This window comes from Condylostylus longicornis, unplaced genomic scaffold (genome assembly GCF_029603195.1).
Source record: "Condylostylus longicornis isolate FDR11 unplaced genomic scaffold, ASM2960319v2 ptg000027l, whole genome shotgun sequence".
NCBI classification, from domain to species: domain Eukaryota; kingdom Metazoa; phylum Arthropoda; class Insecta; order Diptera; family Dolichopodidae; genus Condylostylus; species Condylostylus longicornis.
The window spans coordinates 8,791,946-8,819,642 of NW_026577996.1; the positions used below are offsets into that span (position 1 = coordinate 8,791,946).

The following is a 27,697-nucleotide window of genomic DNA, read 5'->3' on the forward strand; positions in this document are numbered from 1 at the left end:
CATTTTAGGCCGTATAATATTTAGTATTAGATATTAAATACCGCGCATATCAAATTTATCACATTTTTTCTTAATACTTATTGATTTATATGTATATACATATACATACATATGTACATACATTCATAATTTATACATAAATCAAGTTAGTGTTAATTTTTTGGGTTCAAATATTTTAAAATAATTAATGTGTATGCGAAATAAAGCACCTTTAATTTAAAAACCTGCTGCGACTGAGAAAATAATTTTTCTTTTAAATTTCTGTTAAAAGTTTAATACTAATAATACCAAAAAAGTGAATATGTGTACAAGTATGTACTCACATAACTTATTTACTTAACAATCTTTGAATAATCAATTTTAAAGTTTAGTTTTTTGTGCGGCAAACCTAAAAATTTGACATATGACCCATACATTATGGTCACATTTTTTCGTACTATTGTATTTGTATTGAATCCAAAAATGAGAAAACCGAAATGAAAAACTTACACACACTAAGCATTAAGTGTGATTTTTTACCTTTAGAATATCAAATGTTTGAATATAAAATGCGCAGAAAACTTTAAAATTGTAAAACAAAATATCGTCAATCAAAGATCATTTTAAATTTAAAATGATTAGGAACGCACAAACACACACAATTTACAATTATAAATTTATTCAAATATCATATATGTTACTTATACATATATGTTTAGTATGTACCATATCTGAACGTGTATAATTTGTTAAACTTAGAATACTCTGTCTATTATAATAAGACAAAACAATTTCAATGACATTTTACATATGGGAATATTTTTTAAGTTAGTTTAGTGTGTGCTTTTGAACACAAAGTTTTCTACATACATGTACATATACCTACATAATTATATTTACTTTATTTATCTATATGTACACATTATGTCATGTGTTCGAATACTTATGGCCGCTCTCGTATAGCTTTTTGTTTTTTCATTTAAAATTGACATATTGAAAATAAATAAATAAACAAGAGAATTTAACCGATTTAAAAAAATAAAATTTATTTTTTTTTTTTTTAAATATTTGAGTATATTGATTGATGCTATGTAATAAGATCCAAAGCAAATAAATATGGTTAAGAATTTGAAACTTAACCTGTTGGCAATCTGGTGACAACACATTGAAGTCGAGATGCGGTATATATTTATAAATGTAATTATTTAGTAACATTTTACCTGTATGTATATACTTATACTTTTTATTAGTTCAGTTCGAAATCTGGGAATATTTGGTTGCGCGGAAGTATATACAATTGAATTTCGTGCATACTCGTATGTAACTTAGTAAACATCACATGAAATTATTAGCTTTCATAGATGAATGACAGTTACTCGAACCTATCAAACCATTATATAAAAACTTCACGAACATACCTGATCTATAATTGGGCACAACACTGCCAAACTTCTTGCGACTAGTTTTGAAGAATGGGCAGCACATTGAAAAAAGTTTATAAACAACGTGAAATTAAATGATTATTCAAAATTTCTACAAAAACAAAATATGGAAGACAATTCGTGACTTCAATAATGCGCTCACGACGTAAATTTTATAAAGTATCAAGTTCCAAAAAGTTTAGTAAAAGCTCTTAACATTGTATACTTTTCCTAAATGCGTTTTATACGTAGTGAAGACGTAAAATAAAAGTAAATTGGGTATCGAAAAAATCGAGCACGCTTTTCTTGTCACACAACTGTTACCAGATATAACCGATAAAATAAACTAGCATAATATATTTTTAGCAATAAAGTTTTTGATTTCCATTTTTTTTTTAATCAAAATTCAGCATAAAAATGCTATGTTTTTAATGATGTGGTAACGTTTTATAAAAATGAACATTTGAAATTGAAATTTTCAAATAAACGTCAAAGTTGTATTGATATGGTAAAAATTGTATTCCAAAATGTACGAAAAGCTTTAGTAGTTTTTTCTACAACGTAAAGGTATTGAAAGGTGTGAGACGGTGCTACCACCGTATTAATACAGTACTTAAATCTTTTTTAAAGCATTATTGAAGTCACGGAATACTTCGCCTTAGTTAACACTATTTTTATTATATGAAACTTACTGTAAGTATCTTGCAAAAAAAACAACCCTTCTGCAAAATCAAACTTTTCACTAAATAAAATATTGGAAGTAAAGTAATTTGAATAAATTTCTAAACACTTGCTAGAGCCATACACACATAAATATTTTCTTATAAATTTAATTAAGATGTAAATATATATAGGTACATATATTCACTTACTCTAATACATTTACATAAATACATTCAAACATATACAAAAAATATCAACAGAAAAAACAAATAGATAAAATAGATAAATAACTTTGATAAATAGAAATAGATAAATTTATGCATGTCAAGCAAAAAAAAAAAAAAATAAATAAAAAATTATTAAAGAGATTGTTATGAATGAATGAGCGAACAAATTACAATAGAAGAACAATAAGATTTTATACTGTGATTTTTTTGTTTATACTTGCATACACGTATGTATGTACTTATTATTAGAAATTATTAGAAATGCCAATTGAGTTCGTATGTATATGTGCGTATGTGCAATATACACCTTAAAATCATTGTACTTAAGATTCATATATGCGAAAAAAAATCGTGTATTACATAAGAAATTACTAGAATAAAATTAGATATTTTTGCATTTATAATAGAAGAAAAATTTAGTTAATTGCATATTGTTATAAAAAAAATTTTAAATAAAGTCAATGATATACATATGTATGTAATCCTATGCGGTTGTAAGTACGACAATATAATCATCTGCATTGTAATCAAAATAACACAAGCAACTACTCATATTATAAACTTTATTCACAATATTTAAACAAAAAATCTCATTATAAAAATTTATGATTTTTTTGTTTTTTTCGAAAAACAAACAAACTTAAATTTTATCTTTTGAATTGTTCCATAATGCATAATAATAATTTCCCTTTCTCAGGTAGCTTTAATTATGTTTGGTAAGCATTCCATAATTTTTTGTGTTCCTGACTGAATTCAGATCTCATAATTTTTATTATATTTAATATGCATTATTATTATTTCACCTATTCCTATTTATGATTTCCTATTTTAAAACATGTTTAAACATGCCTTCGTATATATATATTATGTCTACTTACATATATACACACATATATGTTTAATAAGTAAGTATATGTGTTTAACAATAAAATTTAAGTACATAATTAAGTTTTTTTTTTTGCTAAATTTTCTTTTAACTTTTAACGATTTACTTTGTATACGATAGGTACTTAAGTGTGTAGTATACGTTTGGAAGTATATTAACAATAAAACATAATATAAAATGTTTGCTAGTGTTACCAATGAATAAAAACTTTTAATTCGGGTTATGAAGATAATTGCCTATTAAACATTTCCAACAATATTATCGGTTTTAAAATCTTACTTATGTATAGAAATTTATGTTGAAAATATTCTAACTTATTCTACATGAATTATTGCAAACATATAAACTCTAAAACATGTAATTTTTCGGCTGTAATCTCTTAAATAAATAACTAATTGCATCGACTACCTGTACTGAACCTGTTCGGCAGTAAACTGTAAATATTCACAAATGTACAAAAAATTTTGAAGAAATTATAAATACGTAATTTTGATAAATTACCCTTAAATAACCCATACGTACTTATACGTACGTGTATTAATAAACTACTGTTAAGTATAAATTTTCAAAATAATAATATTTACTGTAGCTACAAGGTTTAAATAATTGTCTAATTGGGGATGTTTCTAAGTATCTTGCAGGTAGAAATACACGCTATAGAAAAGTGCGTCCAATTTGACTTGGATAGGGGTTATTGCGGGTGCGACATAGCAATGTCCGACAATACCATAAGGGCTCTGTATTCTTACCAAATTTCCTCCCGAATGGTTTTTGATTATTTCAACAAGTTCGATCGGTTGAAAAAATCGAGCCATGTTGCACTGCGTAGAAGGATATATTGATATAAGAGGAAATTAAGAAGCAAATATGCTGGCGAAGACGAATCCTATTCCTGTTTTGTTGGGCCGGAGCCCTCTTCCTGGATTGGACCAAACAAAATCCATGAGGTGCTAAGAAACGAAATCGAGGAGAAAAAACTGAAGCTATTGAACTATATTGTAGATCTTGGTGCGACATTACCTTAATCTGCACTCTACAAACTACAAGCTCTTTCATAAATACATTATTGAAAAAAGTAAAGGAAAGGGTAGTTTTAATTTAAAGTTATAGGTTATAATTATAAAGTACTACTTTAATTTCAATGATATTCTAGGCAAGTGATATTCCAGAAATGCAATTTAAAATAATATTCAGTAGCAGTAAAATATCTTATAATTTTGGCGGCTAATAATAGAGCTAACAATAAAAAAATAATCTGGTAACTCTATAATAAATTTTTTCAAATTAAAATTTGCCATTTATAGATATAAAAAAATTAGACAGTATAATTACACACGTTCACACAAAATTTATTTTCAATTTATAACAACCATAATAAATTAATTTTTATGATATTTTGAATGTTTGTTAGGAAAGTGTAGGTGGTGATCTTTTAAAATAAAAGCAATAATAATAAAATAAATATTTTGTTTTTTGAGTGAAATTTTATGTAAAATAAATTTTTATATTAAAAATATCTACGTATACGTAATTGAGTAACAATAATGATAGAAGAAAAATTTAGATATTGTAAGCGTAAAATAAGTGAAATGTAAAAATAAAATTTGATTTAATTTCTTTTAATAGATAAATTGCGAATAATAAACGCGCCCGTTCTAACATACATTCACAAAATAGTAAATTTTTTTACACTGTTAAGAAGATACTAGCACATGCAAATATCATGAACGTAAAAAGGTTGATTTCCACTACTCCCGAAGAACTGACATTTCTAATGGACTGACGTTTACTATTGAGTGTGTGTTTCTGCTTCAGCCTTCAGCCAGAAGTTAAATATTTTTTAACTCAAAAAATTGGATGAACGAACTGTCAAGTTATTTTAGTATTGCCTATGTGTTAGTAAAATGAAGGTTTCTGATTGGTTGAAAATTTTGTCTGGACGTCCGGACATTGAGTGGAAATCCGCTTTCAGAAATGCCATTTTGCATCAATTTCAAAATTTCATAGCTCTACAACGCCTCATTTTAAAAACCTTAAACATTTAATATAATAAAACAAAATTTTACATCTCAATTTCAAAATTAAATTTAAGGTTATGTTAGAAAATTACAATTATATTGTTAAAATTCAATACACAAATTTATCCCAGTACTTAAGAGCTTACATCCAATAAAAACAAAATTAATTTTAGATCAAAAGATAATAATTACCTTATAATGCATGTGTTCTAGTAAGTGGAATACAAGAATACCTCAGAATATAAAAACAAAATAAATTTATTAACTCCTTATATAATTGCTCAAGTATAAGACGACATACACATAAAAAATTTGTAAAGAAATTTTCACTCTGATCTGATCTGAAGTTGTACATACCCACACATATTTGCTTAGTACTTGTAGTAAGCAACCAATTCCCAAATTATTTGTGGATAATTTTCATGCAATTAAAAAAAAAAACCTCTATAAAATTCTTTTATACGATATTATATGAGCAATTGGCAAATTAACTAAAAGGTACCATAGTGTACAGTTAAAATACAATTAAAAAAAAAAAGTATTTTCTTATTTTCTAAGAAAAATTTATTATGCTATTATAGATATTGCATGACTTTTGTAATTATGTCTTATATAACTGCATGTATTTGTGTATATAATAGTAGATAAGTAATGTACAACTGCAAAGAATACATGTTTAATTACTTATCTCTACTTATTTGCTTGCGAGTAAAAATAAGAAATTTGACGCGACAACGATATCACGTCTTCGTGCATTTTTTTATATTATCGATACGTCTTGTGACCCTTTTATGATCTTATATAGAAACATAGGATTAGAATATAGAATTTGAGGAATAGAATAAGAATCTTGAATACAAACTATTTCGGCCAGGAAATTTGAACATAATATATGAGAAATATAAAATGTGTATACTTACAAATTGTCTCACTCTAAGTTTGTCTTACAAATTGTCTCATTTCTGGGAGAAAATATTTAAGAGAATAGCAGTCACTACAACAGATATCTTTCGAGAATGTCAGGATACTGTAGAGGTGGAGAGCGTGAAACATGATCTTTGTGCTTGTCCGTTTCTGGTGTAAAGCGCTCATAATTAAGGACTTTCTTTCAAGACGGTTTGGAAGATATATCGGCGGTATTTTTAGCGTGGATCTTGAGTATATGTTCACTAAAGATATTAATTGGTTTCGGTAGGTGGTTTCGAAATTTCACTTCTAACCTGAAGAGGTTCGATATCATGCGGGTTTGTCGAATGTTTGATTTGAGTGTTACCCATGAACTTTCTCGTTGGCCTGGATGACGGGTTTTAATAAAAACGGGACAGCAAACAAGTATTTTTTGCATATTCCTAATACAAACCACGATCAGTTCGCTCAAAAACCGTAAAAGCACTAATACGTAAATGAAATCATCTCTTTAACCTTATATAAAATATTTGGAGGTAATACCGAAACACCCTGCATATACAAGTACAAATAAGTGTAATAAGAAAAACAAATAAATTAATGTACTTATTCTTAAAAATAATGTAAGTATATGAAATTCTTTCAATAATCAAGGGACTTTATGGAAGAAAAAATTGTAGAGTAAATATATAAATTAATGAAAATGTAACCCCTCAACATGGACAAGGGCTAAAATAACAATGAAGAAAAAATAAGACGAAAAAAAAAATGAAAAGGGTTTCAATTTCAAAACACGCAAATAACACAAATTTTTCTATCCATATACAAGCAAATAACCATATTTAGTTAAGTAATTTTTATAAAAATTGACAATGGTAAAAAAATATCTTAGGTAATCCCTAATTTAAGACATGTACGTAAATCCTAAGTGTATCTATATAACATTAAAATATACTTTTTTTTTTATACTAGCTCATACCATAGAGTATAAGAATATTAGAGCAAGAGTTAAAATTTTTTTTCCTTTATTATCTTAAATAAGCATACATGTGCTTACTAGTTACACATAACTATAAGTTTATAATATACTAAATAACAGTAGTGAATATGCCCTTACAAAATAAAATTTTCTTAAAATTTTATGTAACTATACCTATAACTAAGTATGTAGGTTTATAATTTAATATTCACTATACATTTATTGTGTTTGTACACAACTTTTTCTTCATTATAGTTTTATACACCTACGAGCATAAGTTTTTCTTAAAAAAATAATTTGCCATTCTATGCATAAAAGTGTTTTTCAAACTTCAAATCCACTGTATAGCTTTCATTCAGCGCAACATACTCATAGATTTACCACTATGGGCTTTTCAAAAAATTTTTAAAATGATTGGTTTGCGTCTTTGAAAAATTAGCTTTGCGAATTTTAACAATCAAATAGTTTTCAGAAAATGAGCTTTGACAATTTTAAAAAGCAACGAGAGCGAGCTATGTAATGCTGATATTCGAACACTTTTATGTTAAAAAAATCGGCATTTCAACAAATTGACCAAAATTACTTTGAAAATCGTTGAAAATCGTTTATTGTTTTCAAATTTTTTTTTTGTTTTGGAGGTCAATTTATGTTCAATTTATCCTAAAACGGGATTGTTAAGAAGAAAAATTGCTATACATATAAGGTAAGGCTAACTCCGAAAAACGTTAACTCAAATGAGATTTCATTTCAATAACTTAAGGTTACGTAACATGTAAGAAGCTAGAATAAGCAGATTATTCTAATTAAAATGTGGCAACAAAGTAAGTGAATTTGCTTGTCAACTAATGGTTTCCTACCAAGTGTCCAAATTCAAATATTTGACATTAGAGCATAGCAGCAAACAAACTCCTAACACGTTCATAGCTAGTATTGTTCACATTCTTCTTAACATACGACCAACAGCATCCAAAAAACTGAACGTCCAGAATGTAATTCATTAAGCATTTGAAAAACAGATTGAGAAATTCTTCCTTATGTAAGTGTAACCTACACATTATGGAGCACACATAATACAACATGTACATATGTAACACGTTTATACGTATATAATGCTCATATTATGTATATCATCACCTTTCCAAATTTATGTTCACTGAATATTATCTACTTCAACACCGGCATAAAAATTTCAATATTTTTCTCTTACCTAATTTTTTTTCTCCTTTTGTGTTTTATTTTACTTATTCAGTTTTCTCTCTACAGTTGGTTTGTTTTATTTTATAATATGATCCCATTTTCCGTTTTTCCTCCTCAACCCAAGTGAGAGCCAAACACCAAAGTATACTTAACATATATAAGTACATATACCTTTTGACAAGCAAGAAAACAAAAACAAACAAATAATATTTACGTATTCAATGAACGTAAGATTTTCATACCATAGAGTTCATGTCCTAAAATTCAAAAATCAGAAATAAAATTAAGAAGGAAAGAAAAAAAGGTAAAAGTCGTAAGTAAGTCATTGAAAAGATGGTAAAGTAAACAAAATAACAAAACTGTTGAAAACGAACAAAAAAAAAATTATTATTATCCTTTCGGAATAAAGATAACATCCTAAATATCCTGGACATATTTTTACATTACAATTTAATTTATTTTCTTCTTTTTACTTTTTATTTCTCAAATATTCTATATCTGTGTGCAATCCACTCGTCTTTAGATATCTACTTATATGAGGCAAAAAGAAAGGATACAAAAATAAAGGTTAAAATCTTTCCTTTATATGCTAAATAAGAGTATAATTTTGTGGGTATGATACCACTTTTTATCCTACGATATAGGTACGTATATACTTTGGTATAATAAAAGTTTAGGACTTTATTTTTTTAAGAAATATGTTTTAGTGCGGCTCACTGTTTTTGTTCAAAAAAAAAAAAAAAAATACTGCAAATTATAGTTGGTGTGTTATTAGTTTTTGTTGTTATTATTAGTCAGGGCCAAATTTTTAGACTTTTAACAATATTCAATGAATTCAATTTTAATTTATTTAAAACATATGCTCATCCTTTGTTGAGCGTAGGTCCTGAGATATAAGAAGCTTAAATAGGCACAAAATTACTGAAAATTAAAAAAATTAGCATGTCGTAAAATCATATTCGGAGTCTGAAATTTACCTGAACATAAGGGAAATTTTTGTAAATGTTGTAATTGTTGTAAAACTTTGCAATATCTTTTCGAAAAAGCACTCAAAAAAATATCCAGAGCACTTCGTAAACTTCTCACCAAAACCCCCGAACATGAATATATTCGATGACCGTCAAATATATAACCAAAAGTGCCTTGGAGAATTATTTCAGACTCAAATCCAATGGAACAATTTTCTGGAGTTTTTCAAGCTAAACCATTTCATTTTAAGTCTGTAGCTCACCTAGAGCTAGCGTAATTCCTTATTCGGCATTTGTAATAAATGAGTAACAATCATAATAACTGCTAGAATTGAATTTATAAAGCAAACGGGGCCCGTAATGGGTTAAATTTTACTAATATTTTAATTTAATCAAGCTGGTTTCAACAAAAGGTTACAAATATACACTAGTATAGGAATTTTAAAAATTTAATCAACTAATGATGACACTGTTATGACACTATTTTGATATATCAATATTAACGAAGTAAAAAAATAAAATTGTGTTGCAATTATATTTACGAGTATTTTCCCCCACAAAATAAAAAAAATTTTAAAATAAAATATAAAGATATTTCCGTTCTCATATTATAAAACTGATATATTATAGGAAATTATTATCCTTTGAGGCATAATGGCAACATCCCTGTTGTATTTGTTGTTATATTTTGCGAAATAGCAACATTTTACGTGTAGCCAGTATGTTGTTGACGTTTTACTTATTTTTTCCTTTTTTTACTGTTTTACTTATGCTGGTAGTAATTTTTATTATCACAAAAAAATTTTTCCTTCACTTCTTTTGTTTTGCATTGCGGAAAAATAAAAATAAAGAGGGAGAGAAAAAAAAAAGTAAATAGAAAAATGCGTGTTTAGGGACGAATTTTTTTTTTTTCAGCTCCCCATTTTTTGTTTTCGTTTATTTCTCGTTCGGTTTCACACATTCTTTTCATTTGGTTACCTTTTGTTTTCATTTTATTTTGTTTACATTCAAATTGAGGAACTTTGGCTTATTCCAAGAACTTTTGTATATATATATACATACATAAGTATGTAGTGGGAAAGCAAAAGACAGTAGAAAAATCCAACATAAGTAAATAAAGGTAAACAATGGTACTTAATACTGACAATAATATTTGTGTCTTTTTTTCCCTGGTTTGGTTCAGTTTGGTTTGGCACAAATTTACAAATTACTTCCTTTCTAGATTTTTAGAATATATTTTATCATTTTCTTACTTATATATTATGTATATAAATTTTTGGGAAGGAAGGAAAAGTTGTAAAATATTATAGAGCGTAAAATGTCGATTTTGCAAAAAAAAAATTTATATTTAATAGTAAAGGTGGAGTAGTGACTTATGGCATGGTTATATTTTTACTTGCTTTAAGTAAATTATAAGAAAGTGACACAGATTGAAAATTATTATATTTGAATAAGAATTATAAATATTGTTGAATAGGGGTGATAGAATATCGAAAATATTTTGGACTAATCTAATTGATTTATACTTATGTAAAATACTACATTTGTTTACTGAATTTCAATTTAAAAATAATAAATTTTATTTTACAGAGTAGTTCAGTTAATATATACTTATATACATTTTCGGCTATGTTTTTCATTTAAAAGGAGACCAATTCTTGAAAATATTGACGATCGCCTGTCTATTCTGTCTAGGGCAGAAACTATTAAACAAAGTATGACAGTAAAAGTACTCCAGTGTCTCCGTTTTTTCGGATATTCCGAAATATCTTCAAAGTTCGTTAATTATGAAAACCAGTTTGGCCATGTTCTCATTATTTATGCGTTGGCTAGTCACAGGATTAACCAAATTCCAAAATGATTTAGCTATAATAAGGTAACAAATATTCTTGTAGAATATCTTTCAAAATATATTTTAACATAAGTACGCATATTAATTTTTAGGTGTACCATATCAATAATTTTTATAACGGATTCGGAAAACTTATTTGCCATACTTAACAATTATCGTGTGGGTAATTGACAGTCACGTTGCAGATCATCCTTATAAAATCAATTGATGTGCTTGATTTGCACCATTTATAATTTAATGAGGCTAATACTAAAAATTAGATTACACCATTTGGCTATATCAAACTCAACTTTTGCTAGAAAATCTAATTTTAAATGAGTTGTGTAAAATCTTATGAACTGATGTCAAAGAACTTAATACCAATATAAAAATATAAAATTTAATTATAATATTTTTTTGATAATAACTGTTATACATTACAAAATCAATAACTGTTATACAAGTTAAAAACTTACAGTTTTGTATATGAATTGAAAATAATGTAGGAATAATAGAATTTCAGAAATGAATAAAACATGATTAAATGTTATTAAATTTCACTATTATAGAACATTGAATTTATATTAACTTAATAATTGAATGACTTTGCCAATTTCTACATTAACATAAAAATATTTACGTAAAATATAAATATATTTCAATTATACGGCAGTAAAGTTTACAGTAAACAAGTAAATTAAAATGAATATTTCTTTATTTTTTTATTTACTTGTTTAACAATTTTTGCTTTATTATTAATTGTACCATACAAGTAAAAGTTTAAGTTTGTATATTTTATTTAAATTTGTATGTATTGTGCACACATGAATCTTATAGATAAATTATAAATTAACACTATTAAAAAACATGAGTAAGAACAAAGCTTGCATAAAAAAATTAAACTCTAGTTTCAGTCGGAAAGCAGAAGTCGATTATATCATAAGAATCTTTAAGATTTTGTGATTTGAAAGAGTATTTTAAAGTTTATAATGGTTACAAGTCAAAATAGTCTTAATTTTTTAAAATAAATAGGTACCTATGTAAGTTGCTTAAGTAGAGAGAATTACTTACTTGCAATGAACACTGAACTAACTAAAAGGAATTAGAAAGCTATTTTAAGTGTTCAGTTTATTGAAACTATTCAATTAAGTTGAACTAATTTTAAGCCTTCCCATGGAAAACGATATAAATAAATAAATATTGTATTCGGAGTGTCGACGATATGTTAGAATGAGGGTTCGAGTTGATAGCTTATTTTTAATAAAAATTAATTTTTTAAATTTATTTGCAGTCATTAGCTTCAGAATCGAAATCACTACCGAATCCGAAATCGAATTAGAATTCAAATAAAAACTAAGTATTTAAAACTTATTTAATTAATAATTTGTAAGACCATTAGGCTAAAATTTGTTAGAAAATGCGATAATATTTAAAATTATAAATTCATATTGAATTGTTTCTTGATTCCATTAACAGTAAATAGGTATAGCAAACTAATTTCAAAATTCACCATACATAATTTCTCTTCAAAATTTATTTAGGAACGATTATGTTTTAATAATGAAAATATTTAGCAAACTTAAGTAAATTAGGAAAAATATACCACCTATATAAAAAAAATAATTTAGGTATGTATGTATTTTAACGAATTTAGTATAACAGTAATACAAAAAATACCGTAAATTTATTCAGCACATGTACCTATAATATTTTTAGTTAATAAGTACCACATACATACGTACTCAATTTAAAAATTCATACTTGTACACATCTGTACGTATATACATATGTACATACCAACAGAAATTTATACATATACACATATGTATACGCTTAAATATAGATATTTTATTTGTATGTGTGTATTGGCGTTCAATTATAATTTACCAAACCATATACCATTCTCTTATTTTTCCTATTTTTTATTCTTTTTATTTTCAATTTGCCTATGAAAAAGTTCAAGGTAGATTTTGTTTTCCTACTCACTTTTATACTAATTTTCTAATATGTAAGTATGTAATTTGCGATTTATTCACGTTCTATATTCCATATTCCCTTCAAACTATCATGAATGCGCCTAGTTATAAAAATTAACATAATGCAGAGGTATTCCATCTTTCAAAAACATTCGAACCGAAATTGTTATTAATTACTTACATTATGTAGTACGGTTTTGTTCACGTGGTTCCTACAAAGAGTATGTCTCTGTATTTATATTTTATTAGTTGCAGTAAAATTAAATTACTTATTTAAGTATATTGTTGTTCACGATTTTTCTGCAAGTAGTTTAAACGGTTTCCCTTGAATTAAAATTAATGCAGCTTTAGTAAGTCTACATTTAAAAAATAAATCACTGGATTTACATGTGTGTAGTGGTTCCATACATTTATACATACATATAAATCAATGAATGCTTAAGTATACATATATACATACATATGTACATATGCATATGAAATTATTTTACTAATTTAGAAAATATTCAAGAAAAATTACCGTTCTTTTTTCATACTTTATTCGCTCAAACTTGGAAAAGAGAAAAAAATACAAGAGAATCCGAAAAAAAAATTAAAGTAATCATAATTTACCACGAATCATTATTACAGAAAACGGACGCACATACATAACATACATACTATACAGAAATTTATGAACTCATATCACATTTTGTTTTGTTATTACAAATTTTTGTATTCCATTCAGCTCAAACAAAGCTTCGAAATTAGTAAGCAAGTATGAATAGGAAAAAAAATGTAAAAAGCGAAAACATTCAAAAGAAATCGCAAAGCTTTTCGATTAATTACAACAATAATAATATAAAAAAAAAATGTTGAAATAAATAGGAAACTAAAAAAAAAAGAAAACTTCAATAAAAAAGAAAGAAAGAAAACGTGAAAATCTAGGCCATTTTATACTAAAAGACTAGACTTGAGTGCAAAAATAAAAAGAATAGAGAAAAATAAAACATTTTTACTTTTTTCACCACGTTTTTGAATTTCCATTTTTACAATAATCGAAAGAAAATTATTTGTATATACAAATACGTATGTATGTAAGTATGTAGACGGAGGAAAAACATGGAAATAGTAAAATGCTATTAAATACTCATTTGTCCATTCGTATATTTCGCAAATGTGAAAAAAACGCGTAAATACTTAACACTTTATCGACCGGTAGTCTAATTATCGGCTTTTCGATTGCCAGCGATTATTGGCCGGTAGCCTATTAATCAGCTTTTGGTTATCAACTGTTTTTGTTAGTGGGTTGCTCTCTTTATAAATTTTTGTAACAAAAATACTAAGCACAACACAATGCAGAGTGAAAATTTAGCCAGTACTGGGAATAAATTCGGGCGCGACTTACCCGGTACTTACTGAGTGGCAGCCTCAACCACAATCTTTCGATAAAGTGTTAATATATAAAATGCTATAATTGTCAATTACGGTAAACAAAAATCTTGTGTTCTATATATATATATATATTGAAACATGCTAGCCTGCACGAATAAGCGCTTATTTGAAAATTAGTATTGGCCACCTGTGCTCACACAAATTTTTATGTATTCCATGCAATATCTTTCCTTTTATCGACTTCAATTAATTAAATGAAATGAAATTGTAAAATTTTAATAAATTTCTTTAAAAAAAAAAAAAACTTAAATTTTATATTTAATTTGTAATAAAAAATTTAAAAAGATTTGACCAAATATAGTTTAAAAAATAATTTTAATATTTTTATAAAATAAATAAAAAACCGGTTTTTTTAAAGCTTTCAATGTATTTTATAGTGTGGGCATGTGGAATATGTAAGTAATGTTGAATAATACCTAATTGTTGCACACCACAACTTAAATAAAATGCTCTCATCTTAAAAAGAGAAAACACCAGAAAAAAAAAATTGAGTAAATTGACGAAATGGACAAATTATATTTTTGCAATTCTTTTGAAATTCAATTAAAATTTAATTCAGAAATACATACTTGATCATAAGTATATCGATGTCATTCAATATTTCAGTAATGTTAAAGTGTTATACTTAAGTATTGAGTTCATTATTAATAATTAAACAGGAGCGTACAATTGTCATTTAAGTGTTTAAAATATTTTTTTTGATTAAATTAAATTAAATTAAATTAGTTGTTGAAATAATTAAATTCATTTAAAATCCGAAATATGTCAACAATATTATTCCGAATCCGAAATATGTCAACAATATTATTCCGAATGTCAACAAAATTATTCCGAATCGGAAATATAAATTACAAAAATTATTCCGAATATTTTTGTATGTAAATAATATTTCAAAATTAACAAATTTCTGTCACTGCTAGAAATTATAACAGTAATAATAACTTATCATAATGTGTTATACTTAGATATTTATGTGTGCATACACGGTCTACAATCTACATTATTAGCTAAGTATAACTAAATTTTTTCATATTTTTGTATATGAAAAGATTTTGATTTTTGTTTTTACTTATTCTACTGCTACATTATATTGTAAATAAGTATAACAAATAAGTAGAAAAATATTATATTTTATAATAAATTTATTAAAAGGTGAGACCAAAATATTTTTGACGCATCATCCATCTAAAAATAACCATAAAACAAAACTAATAAAACAAAAATAAAAATCATAAAAAAATATTTTTGTAACTTCAAATTTCATTTTTCGTCATCTACTTTACTATTCATACACCCATACTCTAATATGCTATACATATGTATATAAATCAATAAATAGTACGATGCCATAATATATTTTTTTTACCCTACTTATATACATAGTTGTTATATTATTAAGTAAAGTCACGTTAATTGCTTTTTCGGAACATTATTTTGTACAATATTCATACATTCATACATACGTAGATATACACAAGCAAGCTAGCATTTAAACACAACTAACCAACTCATTGTGAATATATCGTAAATAGATAAATTATGGAATATCAAAATTTATATAATAATCAAATCATTTTACGGTATAGTCATCATAAATGACAATCAGCAAGTACATAACTATTATACGAGTACGTAATGGAGGTATGTAAATAAAATATTGCAATTTTCCATTGACAACTTTTGTAAACGTAAGTACTCATGTATGTGGATATGTTATAGTTAAGAGACATTTTTGGTAATAAACAATTAATAAACCGTTTTGTAAAATATTTAGAAAAGACGGAAAATAATGATTTTAAAATTCACAATGGAATGCAAATTATAATTTGCAAAAATTTATTTAAATATATACATGGCCACATACATCATATACATATGTATACTTACATATAGATAACAAAGATGATGGACAAAAGAATGAATCATTATTATTATTAAATAATTAAAATTACTTAAACCATTGTGAATTGTAATTATGGTTTTTTATAATTTTATTTCAAAGAAAATACTAATTTTTTTAAACGACGGGTCCACGACACTGAAATTCGATATTGAAATATTTATTCTTGTTAAAATAATTACAATATTTTTATAAAAACATTGTCAAAAGGCGTATATCATCAAATATTTAATAAAATTAACATAACTGAATCAATAAGAATGCAAATAATTATGAGAATTTGACAGTTCTTTGACATTTTTCTCAAAATTGACATTGACATTATGATATTTTTCTCAAAATTCCCCGATCAGCACAAATAAGTACTAAGTAATATTATTATTTTCCTATTAAATCCTAAGTACCTTAATTGATAAAATATGGGATAAGAAAAACTGCTTACATTATACATGTGTAAGACGACACACTCTGTATAATAAAATCACTCATATGAGGAATTAGTACTTCCTACTACCCGACGTCAATTTTTTTAGAAAAAAATTATTTCGTTCATTTCCAAAAATCATTCATTATTTTCTAAATTAAGCAATTAGCTATAGATCAAATGAGTCACAGACATTTCCAAAAATGACAGTTTTACTAAATGGGTGTAAAAAATAATTCGAACTTTTGAAAGATACCAATGTTTGCATTTTTATGTATGTATATATGAAAACTTAATTATCATTTAAATTTGGCAAAAAATTAGACAAAAATATTTGGAGCAAGTAGATTTAAAATGCCATATAAGCATTAAATTTCTCAATTTTGAATTTTTATACAATTTCTATAACTTAAGTATTCTAGACCACTCTTATACTAATACTAAAAATTTTTAATTTTAACTATTAAAAAAATTTCTAAAGTAAGCATTTAATTAATGAATTCTAAAATATTTGGAAATGAATAATTCATAAGAAATTTTTTCGAGCTTATAATATAGACAGTATACAAAATATTAGCCAAATTAAAATAGCAAACGTCATCAAGCAAGGTGTATTGCCCATCTTGAATATGAAATTTTGTTTTTTAACATTTTGTATACTTATTAAGAATAGCCAAGCTAATTCTTACTTATACAAACAAATTTTTTTTTTATTCTTCGCAGTTTTTAGATTCTTATATTGTGCGACTTAATAAATGGAAAGTTTAGAATGAAAAAAAAAAGAACTAACTAAGTAGTTAGTAAATATGTTATACAAATTTAACATAATGGTTGAAAATTATAAAGGAATAAATAATTTTTATAAAGATAACAATTTCTTTTTTAAAATAATTTTTTGACTACTTATTTAATTAGGCATTTACTATACTAAATTTTATCAGCAGAAATCATTAGTAACTTGTCAAATTTGTTCTATTTAATTACCATTACAATTTAAAGAGGAGTGCCGAAATTTTTTTTGAGAATTTCACTAATTTTGTAGTTTAAAATACTTAAGTATATTGTGTCCAAAGAATTAAACTTGATTTATTAGACTTCGTTTTAGAAATAAATTTTAAATTAAGAAAGAACTGAGAATACAAGTTTGTTCTCAATAAAAGGTTATTTGGGGCAAGTAATAAACAAGTGACACAAAAACGAAATTGTGTGTATCTAATCAACGTAAGTACATTTTAACAGAACTTGCTATATGGATAAAAATTTTTTTTGGCGAGATTTTATTCAAGGTGTTTCGAGTAAGTACATTTGTTAAAAAGGGTATGCCAAATTTCTATTATTATCAAACTATGAGAGAAAAATAAAACAGATTGGCAATTCCCCTCAAAAGATTATGTGTTTGAACATTCAATCACGACGGCGACCTTGAACCTTACGCCTAATGGGATAGAAAGACAATTCCAAAGCAAAGAAATCGCTTTCCAAAGCAATTTCCTTTCCGGCAGGAATATGGTGTAGTAACAACCATCGGCGACTTAAAATAATTGCTAAGTACTAGTTATTTTATCCTTGATATAATCAGAACATCGATAATTTTGTTGAAGAACTTGAAAAAGTATTCGTTAGGGAACTTGGCAAAAAAACAATCCAGCAAAAATTTCCTCTTGTCAGCAATGCTGCCGGAATTCCTCTTTACATTTGCAAATCTAGTACACAGGTATTGAGGATTTTTCTCAGTTTTATGAGCTAACCTCAGTTTTATGGTAAAACCAATAAAAGAAAGTATTGTGTCACAATATAAAATAGAAGGAACCATCTTTCAAATGTGAAAATGTTGAATCTTTTTTACAAAATTTCAATATTTCTGATGATCACTTGCCTTAAAAAGAAGACAAATTACTTCCTATTGTTACCTAACATTGACAATAATTTTTAACCCTTGCTTTGTATTAACAAATTAAAAATAATTTCTGTAATTGAGGTCTTCTGCGAAATTCATCAATATCAAAATTATTCCAAAAATTACCATGATTGAAATTTTCGCCAACACTTATTTTGCTCTAAAAATGATCAATGCAATTTTTGTTTTAAAACAAAAAGAATTTAAATACAAATACACTCACATGTAACACTCTACTAGTATATTAAATTTGTTTTAATACACATATAGCGCCAATTACTATACTTATGTGTTGTGTAGCTGAAACTACTCGTACATATGAAACAATTTATATACAACTATGTTAACCATGAATGATGAAGGCGCACAAATATTATTTTTTAATTGAAATTAGCTACTCGTCTTCAATGAAAAAAAAAATCATAAAAAACACTTACGTCCACGTAAAACAATATTTTTATACACACAACTGCTTATGTACGTACATATGAGTACGTAAGCATGTGTTTTGAAATTATCAAATGACCCCCTTTGTTTTTTTTTTTTATTAAATTGTATTTAAAAGCTATGATAATTAATCACTAATTTATTATTTATTTTTTTTTTTGGTCTCTTGTTTTTGTCTATAAAATATAATAAAAAAAAAAGTTTAAAGCCGCGTAACTACACTCAAAATATTTTTTTAAATGAATAGCTTATGTATCAATTGAATTTGAGTTTTATGATCTATAAATATAGTTATAAATATGGAGGGGCATAGATCTAGCTAATTAATTGAGTTTATTGCCTTAGCTATAAATTAATAATATGAATGTATGTAGGTATAAAGTAGAAATAGAAGAATGAATGGGTTCAAAAGAATTAAGTATTTATTTAAGAGGCTCTTACTGAAAATTTGGCATTTTCACTCTCATATACTTAAGTGAATAATCGTACAAGAAATTTTATACCCAATAATTTACTTTCACTGAACAGAATTTGGAAAAAGTTTTATTGGGTAATCAAAGTAATTTATGAGTAACGTAAGTATAGTTTGTATAAGTACCTGAATACTAGAATTTTGATTACAATTACAATTTTGACAATAATCAATGGGTTGTCAGAAATAGTATTGCATTTGAAATACATAAAATTTCGTCAATATAATTAGACTATCAAAATATAATTGAAATATTTAAGCGAGAGCTAATTATTTAAATATTAAATTCTTTAACTAAGAAAACTACCAAAATTCGAAACTTTTGAACTTTGTTACAAGTACTTATAAGCATTTATACAAAAAAATCTCTTATGTCATCTAAATTTTTTAAATTTTTAAGTTAAGTCGAGCAATTCTTTGGGTAATAATGACGAAAGGCATAACAGAAAGATGATTGTCTCGGGTGAAAACCAAATCAAATTCTTTATAAATCTGTTGATAAGAAAATAAGTACAAAAGCACTAGTTGATTAAACGTGAGTTTTAAAGAAAAGCTGACGAACCTTCTTCAATCTTTGATTCACAGACTATCTTTCACGCTATCAAGAGACTGTCTTCCACGCTGTTATCTTGTTGTGCTGCACTGTTGGAAGGTACAATATACATAGATCATCTATTTGTACTGAACAATTTTCGAATTAAAAAATTTGAAATTTTAATAGACAAACTGCAAATTATTTTTATGAAATATTGAAAATGCTTTCATCAATGAGAACATGGTCAGCTTCCGTTAAATAACAAAGTTGACTTATGAATGTGTTTTGAATGCATTTTAAATTTTAATAAATTCATAGAGTGTAATGTCGGTGCCACTTACGAATTCAAAAAATTAATTCGCATTTTTGCTAAATTTGGGGTGCGTTTGTTTCATTTTTTTTGTCTATTTTTGGCTAAAGAAAAAATTAATAAGTAGATAATAAAAAATTATAAATTAAAAAAATATTAAAGTCCTTGAATTTTTTTTTGTAACATTATGCAGTGACCGGCAACAAAATATTTATTAGAAAATTTTTTTTAGTAACGAAAACGAAGTATGCAAGTAAAATAAAAAAAAAAGAGTTTGATAAATTGAAAAGGTGTTTTTGGTTTTTAGATCACAAACGTACAAATATTTTTTTTTTGTTTTCCTCGATTTACAAGGTTGTGGATTTTGTACCTCATATAATGTAAGTTTGTATTTAATCGTGTAACAATTTACAAGCTTCGTTTTTTTTTCTGTAAATTCAACTCAAACATGGTAATTAACCTCTTTAGATTGTTATTTTTCAATATTAAAATTTTATTATATAAAATATTGAAATATTTATCTAATATGTTCGAGAATTAACACTAAAGTTCAAATACTCAAGTATGTGTAATTTATTTTTTGTATAGTTAGCTTAAAAATTTCAAAAAATCTTAGAGTAAATTCAATTATATAAGTAAATACTTGGTATACATATAAATGACCTTAATATTTTTCTTAAATTTTTTAGGACGTCATATTTTAAAGGGTTAATGATAATTAAGATAACCAAATTAATTGGATTTTTTATAAAGTATTTCAAAAGAGCTATTTTAGAAGCCATCGTTTCCAATGTTGAATTGAATTCATGAAATAATTATTGAAATTATGTAACATTGTTAAATATTGAAAATGTAAGTAAGTATATCATGAAAATTTTTATAAATTGTTAGCGACGAAATATTCAGGATGTCCGAGAGTCAATGATAGGATGGGTTCACTACAGTGTAACTTTCAACTAGTTCTATTTTGAGGCGTATGAAGAGCTCAAACTGTAATCTATCTACTTATGGGACACCTATATAATTCATACGCGACTCTAATATTATTTTTGACATGTTATCGAAGTATTGTAACAGAAATTAACAAATGTTATATAACTATTATAACAGCAATTAATAACATATTACTTATTTACCCATATTATGTATATAATGGGCGCAACGAATAGCATTTTTCTGCCGAATATGAATTTTTAATATCACCAAAATTTTAAGCGAATGATAAGCTGTCAAAATTCCCGAATGACAATTCTGTATGACAAGCTTTTTTTTTAAACATCTTATCTATTTTTAAGTTACCATAATGTCATTTTTTAATGGCTTGACCTAGCAAAGTTTTAAACCTGGCGAACAAAATTATTTGCTAATCATAATTTGAAATGTCATTCAATTCGAATAGTTCATTCGCTTCACCAATTATAATAAGGGTAATTGGTCTTAACTACGTAACCTCACTTTATTTAAACGTAATAAAATTGAAAGTTGAACTGTCAATGAACTTATAAAAATTATCATTAAACTTATCTCTATTTCTTTAGCATATGTAGCATCTTAAAGCTGATTAATTAATTAAATAATAATTGTCGATTATTTAATTATTTTCTTTCATGATATTACCATTAAACAATAGTTTACTGCAATATTTTTTTATTCACTCAAATTGTGAAAAACTCTTTAATATTTGATTTAAGACACAGAGAAAAAAAAAGGTTACAATTTTCTCACACACCTTTTTTTTTTTTTTGAATTCACTCATTCGTTTCCTTTTTCCCATTTAGTATTGAAATTTTTTCCTGTTTAACATGAATGATACAAAATCAAGAGAATTGATTACAATTTCCATTTACAATCACACACACACACATTATGTACCAACTCATTGTTTTAAGGTGTAAAAAGTGAAAAATCAGAAGGAAATTTTTTTTTTATTTCTCACTTTTATGTTGAAAGTGTAAAAAATATAAAAATTATACTTGAATATTAAAATAAAGACTACAGAGGGTTTTGTTTATTACAAAGGGTTTTTTGTTTATTTTCGTTTTTCTATTTTTGACGTGATGCACATTGCCTTTATTTTTAGTTTTTTGTTTACAAATTATGTTGGTTGCATCACACTGCACGATTTTATTGCATATATATACCTACTCTAACAAGTACCGCGTGTATTAATTGAAAAAGTGAAATGATTTTTGTTTTTCACACAAAAAAAAAAACAAAAAACAGAATGTATTTTTTACTCTTTTCGCCTCAAAACTACGAGTATATGAATTTTAATTAGAAAAGGGAATGAATTGAAAATAATAAAATGAGATATTGCGTTGCATGTTAACTATAATTTAGATATCGTTTAGTTAAATGAGAATGTAAAAAATTAACTTAACATTGTTTATACAGTAAGTAAGTATGTATATATTTTGATTTTATATAGATGCGATAATTTGTTACAAACAAGATTGGCTATAATGTTTTATTAAATACTACAAGAATTCCATTTAAATTCAAGATTTAAGGCCCTCATAATGTTTGATTTAAAATGCATTTCGTGCGTACCTAATAATACTTAATTACAAATAATTTTGTCCTAAAAAGAGAATATTAATTAATTCATTCGCATTTATTTTATATAAGGAGAGTATTAAATAATTGGACCGGAAAAAAGAAATTTGCTAAGTCTTAATTAAAAATTCTTAATGAAAATTTGAACACACTTACTTATTCAAATGTAAAAGCTATAATTTATGAATTAGTGTAATAGGATTGTAAAAAATTATAAAAGATAAGCACTTGCCCCAACATACAAAAAAAATTATTGAAATTATAAAAATTCAAGAGAGAATTTAATAAGAATAATTTTTTAATTAAAACTTAAAGGAAAACTCTTAAGAGATGAGGGGGGGCTTCTACTCCTCAATGCATATAAATTTGGTATGCAAGTACTCCCATAATATTTCTACTTCTATACACATTTCTATATTGTCTTGTCACTATGTGACAAATCTAAATTTATACATGACATTTTTATGCTAAAAATGAAAAAAAATCAATTAATAAACATAGAATATGTACAATGAATAAGTGATTAATTATTTTAATTTGAAATAATATATATATATATATATTTTATATTACCAACCATACATTCCATTCATAAAATTATTAACCACACAACCACCTAACTGTATATATACCTATATCATGCAGATTCCATGAATTCAATGACTGAGTTATTCAAATATAACAAACTAAGTACTCAAAAATATCAAATTTCAATAGGTAAGTACTTAATTTTTTAATAAATAATTGATGGTAACTGATAGAGAAATATTAAATGATATGTTTAAGTAATTAAATATTTTTAAAATAAATAATTATGATGTAAATTCAATTTATTTATATATAAAATAATTAAGTAGTTAATTCAAGTTAAATAAGTAATTCAATATTTTAATAAAATTCTGATAGACCAACCATGTCAATTACAAGTAAGTAAGTACTTATTCAATAAAAATCATATTTTAAATTTCAATAACAATAATTATTAATAATTGTTTACTTGAAATATAAGAATTTATAAAATAAAATTCAATTGAATAAAAAAAATTCAAAATTAATTCAAAATTCGAAGCTCCAATATACTTAATCAGAATATTAAAACTAAATAGAGTTCAGTATTTAAAGTAATCATATAAGAAAATTATTAAAATTTTATTTAAATTACTAAAATTTCATTATAAATTTCTTCAGTATTTACTCATAATGACAATAAATATCTAAACATAAGCAGTTATAACAAGTGAATGTTTAAATTATATTCTTTGGAAAATACCAGTTAAATAAGTAATTAGAGACAATAAAATGATAAATTCCAATACATAAATACTAAGATATTTTAGGTTAAACTCTTTCAGTGACAACACAAGCTTCAAAATATAAATAAAATTCAAATATTTATTTAAGTAATTGATGGTTAAATTCAAGAGAATATCATTGATACCAGTATTATGCAAAACATGTTTTTTTCATCACGAGTTTACTTTTATTACAACACATTCTTTCATCTAAATGGAAAACTAGTAAGTAACTAGTAAATAACTACATGAAACTAAAAATTATAATTTTAAAAAAAACACGGAAATTATATTTTAAATGAATTTATGAAGAAAATTTTTGAATTTTCATATTACAAAGTCATAATTGAATAACTACTATTTTTAAAACTCAACAGTACTATTTTAGTAATCAACACATTAAATTGGGGCTTGGCTTGGAAAAGAAGACTTTAATAAAGTAAATCTCCTAAAATCTTACAACAAAAGATCAATTATAATTACAGAATTCTATTTTTATGATTTGATTACAATTATATTCTACTTATAATTTTAAAATATTCCTAATTTAAGTTTATGCAAATAATTAATTGCCTTAAGTACTTAAAATTTTTGATACTGTAGAATGTAGAGTACATTTTTTTTTATCTTGTTATTCAATTCAAATTTGTTCATTATATATCAGATATGTATTGAAGAGTAATTAATTCTCTCAGTAATATTCATAACAAACTTGAGGCCTTTTAAAATATTTGATACTTGCTATTTCAGTATTGATTACGGTAAGAATGAATCTGTCACAAAGATTTCATGTTATATGGAACTCTAGCTTTTTAATATTATTTTAATCCTATTATATTGATAATGGTACTCTTATCTCACAAAATATTATAGCCGGGTTGTTTTTTTCAACACATTTCAAGATAATCTTGTGATTTCTTAATTGTTCTAATTCTTGTATTCATTATTTTTTTTTCATATACTAAATTTGTCTTATCACTCTCTTCCATTTTAAATAATTAACTTATAATCTTCTTGTTCCGATAAATTATTAAAATATTACTTAATTAAATTTGCAATTTCTGATTCTGATTATAAATTAAATTTGCAATTTCTGATTTGGGAACAATATCGATGATATTTCATTCTACCTCTTTGGTATATTATTGCTAAATCTTCTTGATCTAAGCAACAATAATGTCTAATATTTTTAATATTAAACAATTTCTTAGAAATTAATAAAAAGCACATACTGCCGAATATCCTAGTGAACAAAATATACCAGAAAGTATAACCTTTTCAGACCTTATACAATAGAATTGAAAAATATTTAGATTTCTTGTGTACACACATAAAATTGATTTTCCAAACAATTCTTTTTTCATTTTTTTTGTTAAAATTCTAAAAAGAAAAAATATTCAATGTGATAATTAAATTTTTATACATAAACATATTATACGAGTAAGCTACCCGAATTCTAAACAATTTAGATGCCTATATTACAATATTTGTATAATTAATTATAATTTAAAAAAAAAAAATACATATGTAGGTATTCCTTACCTGATTGACTACCACCAGCTATTTGTCTCATTTCTTTGGTAAAACCTTTTGCACCAAATTGACATGATAAATCATGTACTGTTCTTGGTTCACCTTTATCTAATAATCTTTCTAAAAAGAATAATAGTGTCATATTTCTAGCCATCTCATATTCCATTGATTCCATTGTGTTTTATTTTTTTTTGTATCACTCCTTCTCTTGTATTCAAATGCAAATACAAATAACAAAAAAATCGAACAATCGAATATCTAAATGTAAATATTTAATTTTCCAATTAAGATATTTAGAATAAATTTTATTCTGAAATGATGAAACGTTGTGTTTCTAATCTGCAATGTAGATGATGAACAGGTATGTAAGTATATATAATTATATTGGATGCTATGAATGTTGTATTCTGTTGATGATTTCTCTATTTTGTATACGAATACAAAATTTACGTATGTAAATTGAATTAAAGATTTTTTTTTTGTAAATATTTTAAATATTTAATAATATTGTTGTACGTTTTTTGAATGAAAATGCTTTATTTCTCAATACTTAATGTAGATTCCAAAAATTGAAAGCAATCAAGAAAACAAAAGCAAATCAAATAAAATGTTAACAAAAAAAAAAAAAAAATAAAGGTAACAAACAAAATGACAACCAAAAATTTCTTCTTTTCTTTTTTTTTCGGATTCTCTCTCTACTGATAGATTCAATAATGTGTGGTGATCTTCATTTAAAAAATTGTTTCTTCTCCTTTTTTGATTATTTTCCTTGATTTTTGTTATTTTAAGTGCATAATCTAATATTTTAGATTTTTTTTGTTAAAACCAAAATGACCACCAATAGTCTCACAAATTTCGGAACCAAAAAAAATAAAAAAAATAATTTGATTTCCTTTAATATTTTACAATATCATATTATCTTGGTTTCTTGGTTTATTTTCTGAATCCTTCTCACCAAAATTGTACTCTTATGTATTGTAATTTTTTTTAAGGTTAGGTAAATATACTCCGTATGCCAATTGAATTTGGAAATCTATGCTGTATGTAAAACGTCCTAGAAGAAAACGTACAGGAAAATTATTTTGTTGTTGTTTTTGTTGTTTTGTTATTCCGTTTTGCTTATTTTTTATTTCTTATGCCTTTAATAAATTATTCAAGATGCAAAAAAAATTTAAGATAGAAAAATGTTCAATATTAGATGCTATGCTATTACATTAGTATGTAAGGATGTAGAAGAAAAGGTTTTGTTATGATTTTGTGTCGACAACCGAAATTAAATTGAATTTATTTTCACACACTAAAGTATTATTAATTTTTTATTATATTTTATGTTTTTTGCTTGTTGTTGTTGTTGTTGCTGTTATTTTATCACTTTTATATTTTATTCATTTATAAAATTTATATTTCACTTTTTTTTCTATTTTGTTATTTTTTTATATTAAAAATAGAGATATATAGAGATGTAGGTATATTTATTCCTATTATTATAAGTATGAACTTTACACAATAAAAAATAATTATAAAGAAAAGAAATAATCAAAGAAATTAATAAAAATTTTGTTTTTGCTAAAAAAAATTATGCAATTTTTGAGGTTAATAAAAATTTTTTTGCTTTCGAATTCGATTTTTATTTTAATTATTTTAATTAAATTTATATATTTTTTTTATATAATTTGAATATATTTCCAAATTAATTATATTTTTACTCTTAGAAAATATTAAAAATTAAAATTCAAACCAAAAATTAATAACAAAATTTGTTTTTAATCCAATAATAAAATTCTGATATTTTGAATTTGTATTAAAAAAAAAAAATAAAATAAAACAGGTTAAGGTATTTTTAAAA

General features: G+C 24.9%; 1 protein-coding gene across 1 annotated transcript in view; it reads right to left on the minus strand.

Moving 5' to 3' along the window:
- Positions 1 to 26,038, minus strand: part of LOC129607242 (uncharacterized) — a 58,308-nt gene extending 32,270 nt beyond the window's left edge. The window contains exon 1 of the mRNA XM_055518096.1: positions 25,861 to 26,038. Within this exon, the coding sequence (XP_055374071.1) occupies positions 25,861 to 26,026 (166 nt within the window). The 5' untranslated portion in view covers positions 26,027 to 26,038. The remainder of the gene's footprint in view (positions 1 to 25,860) is intronic.
- Positions 26,039 to 27,697: the final 1,659 nt, after the last annotated feature.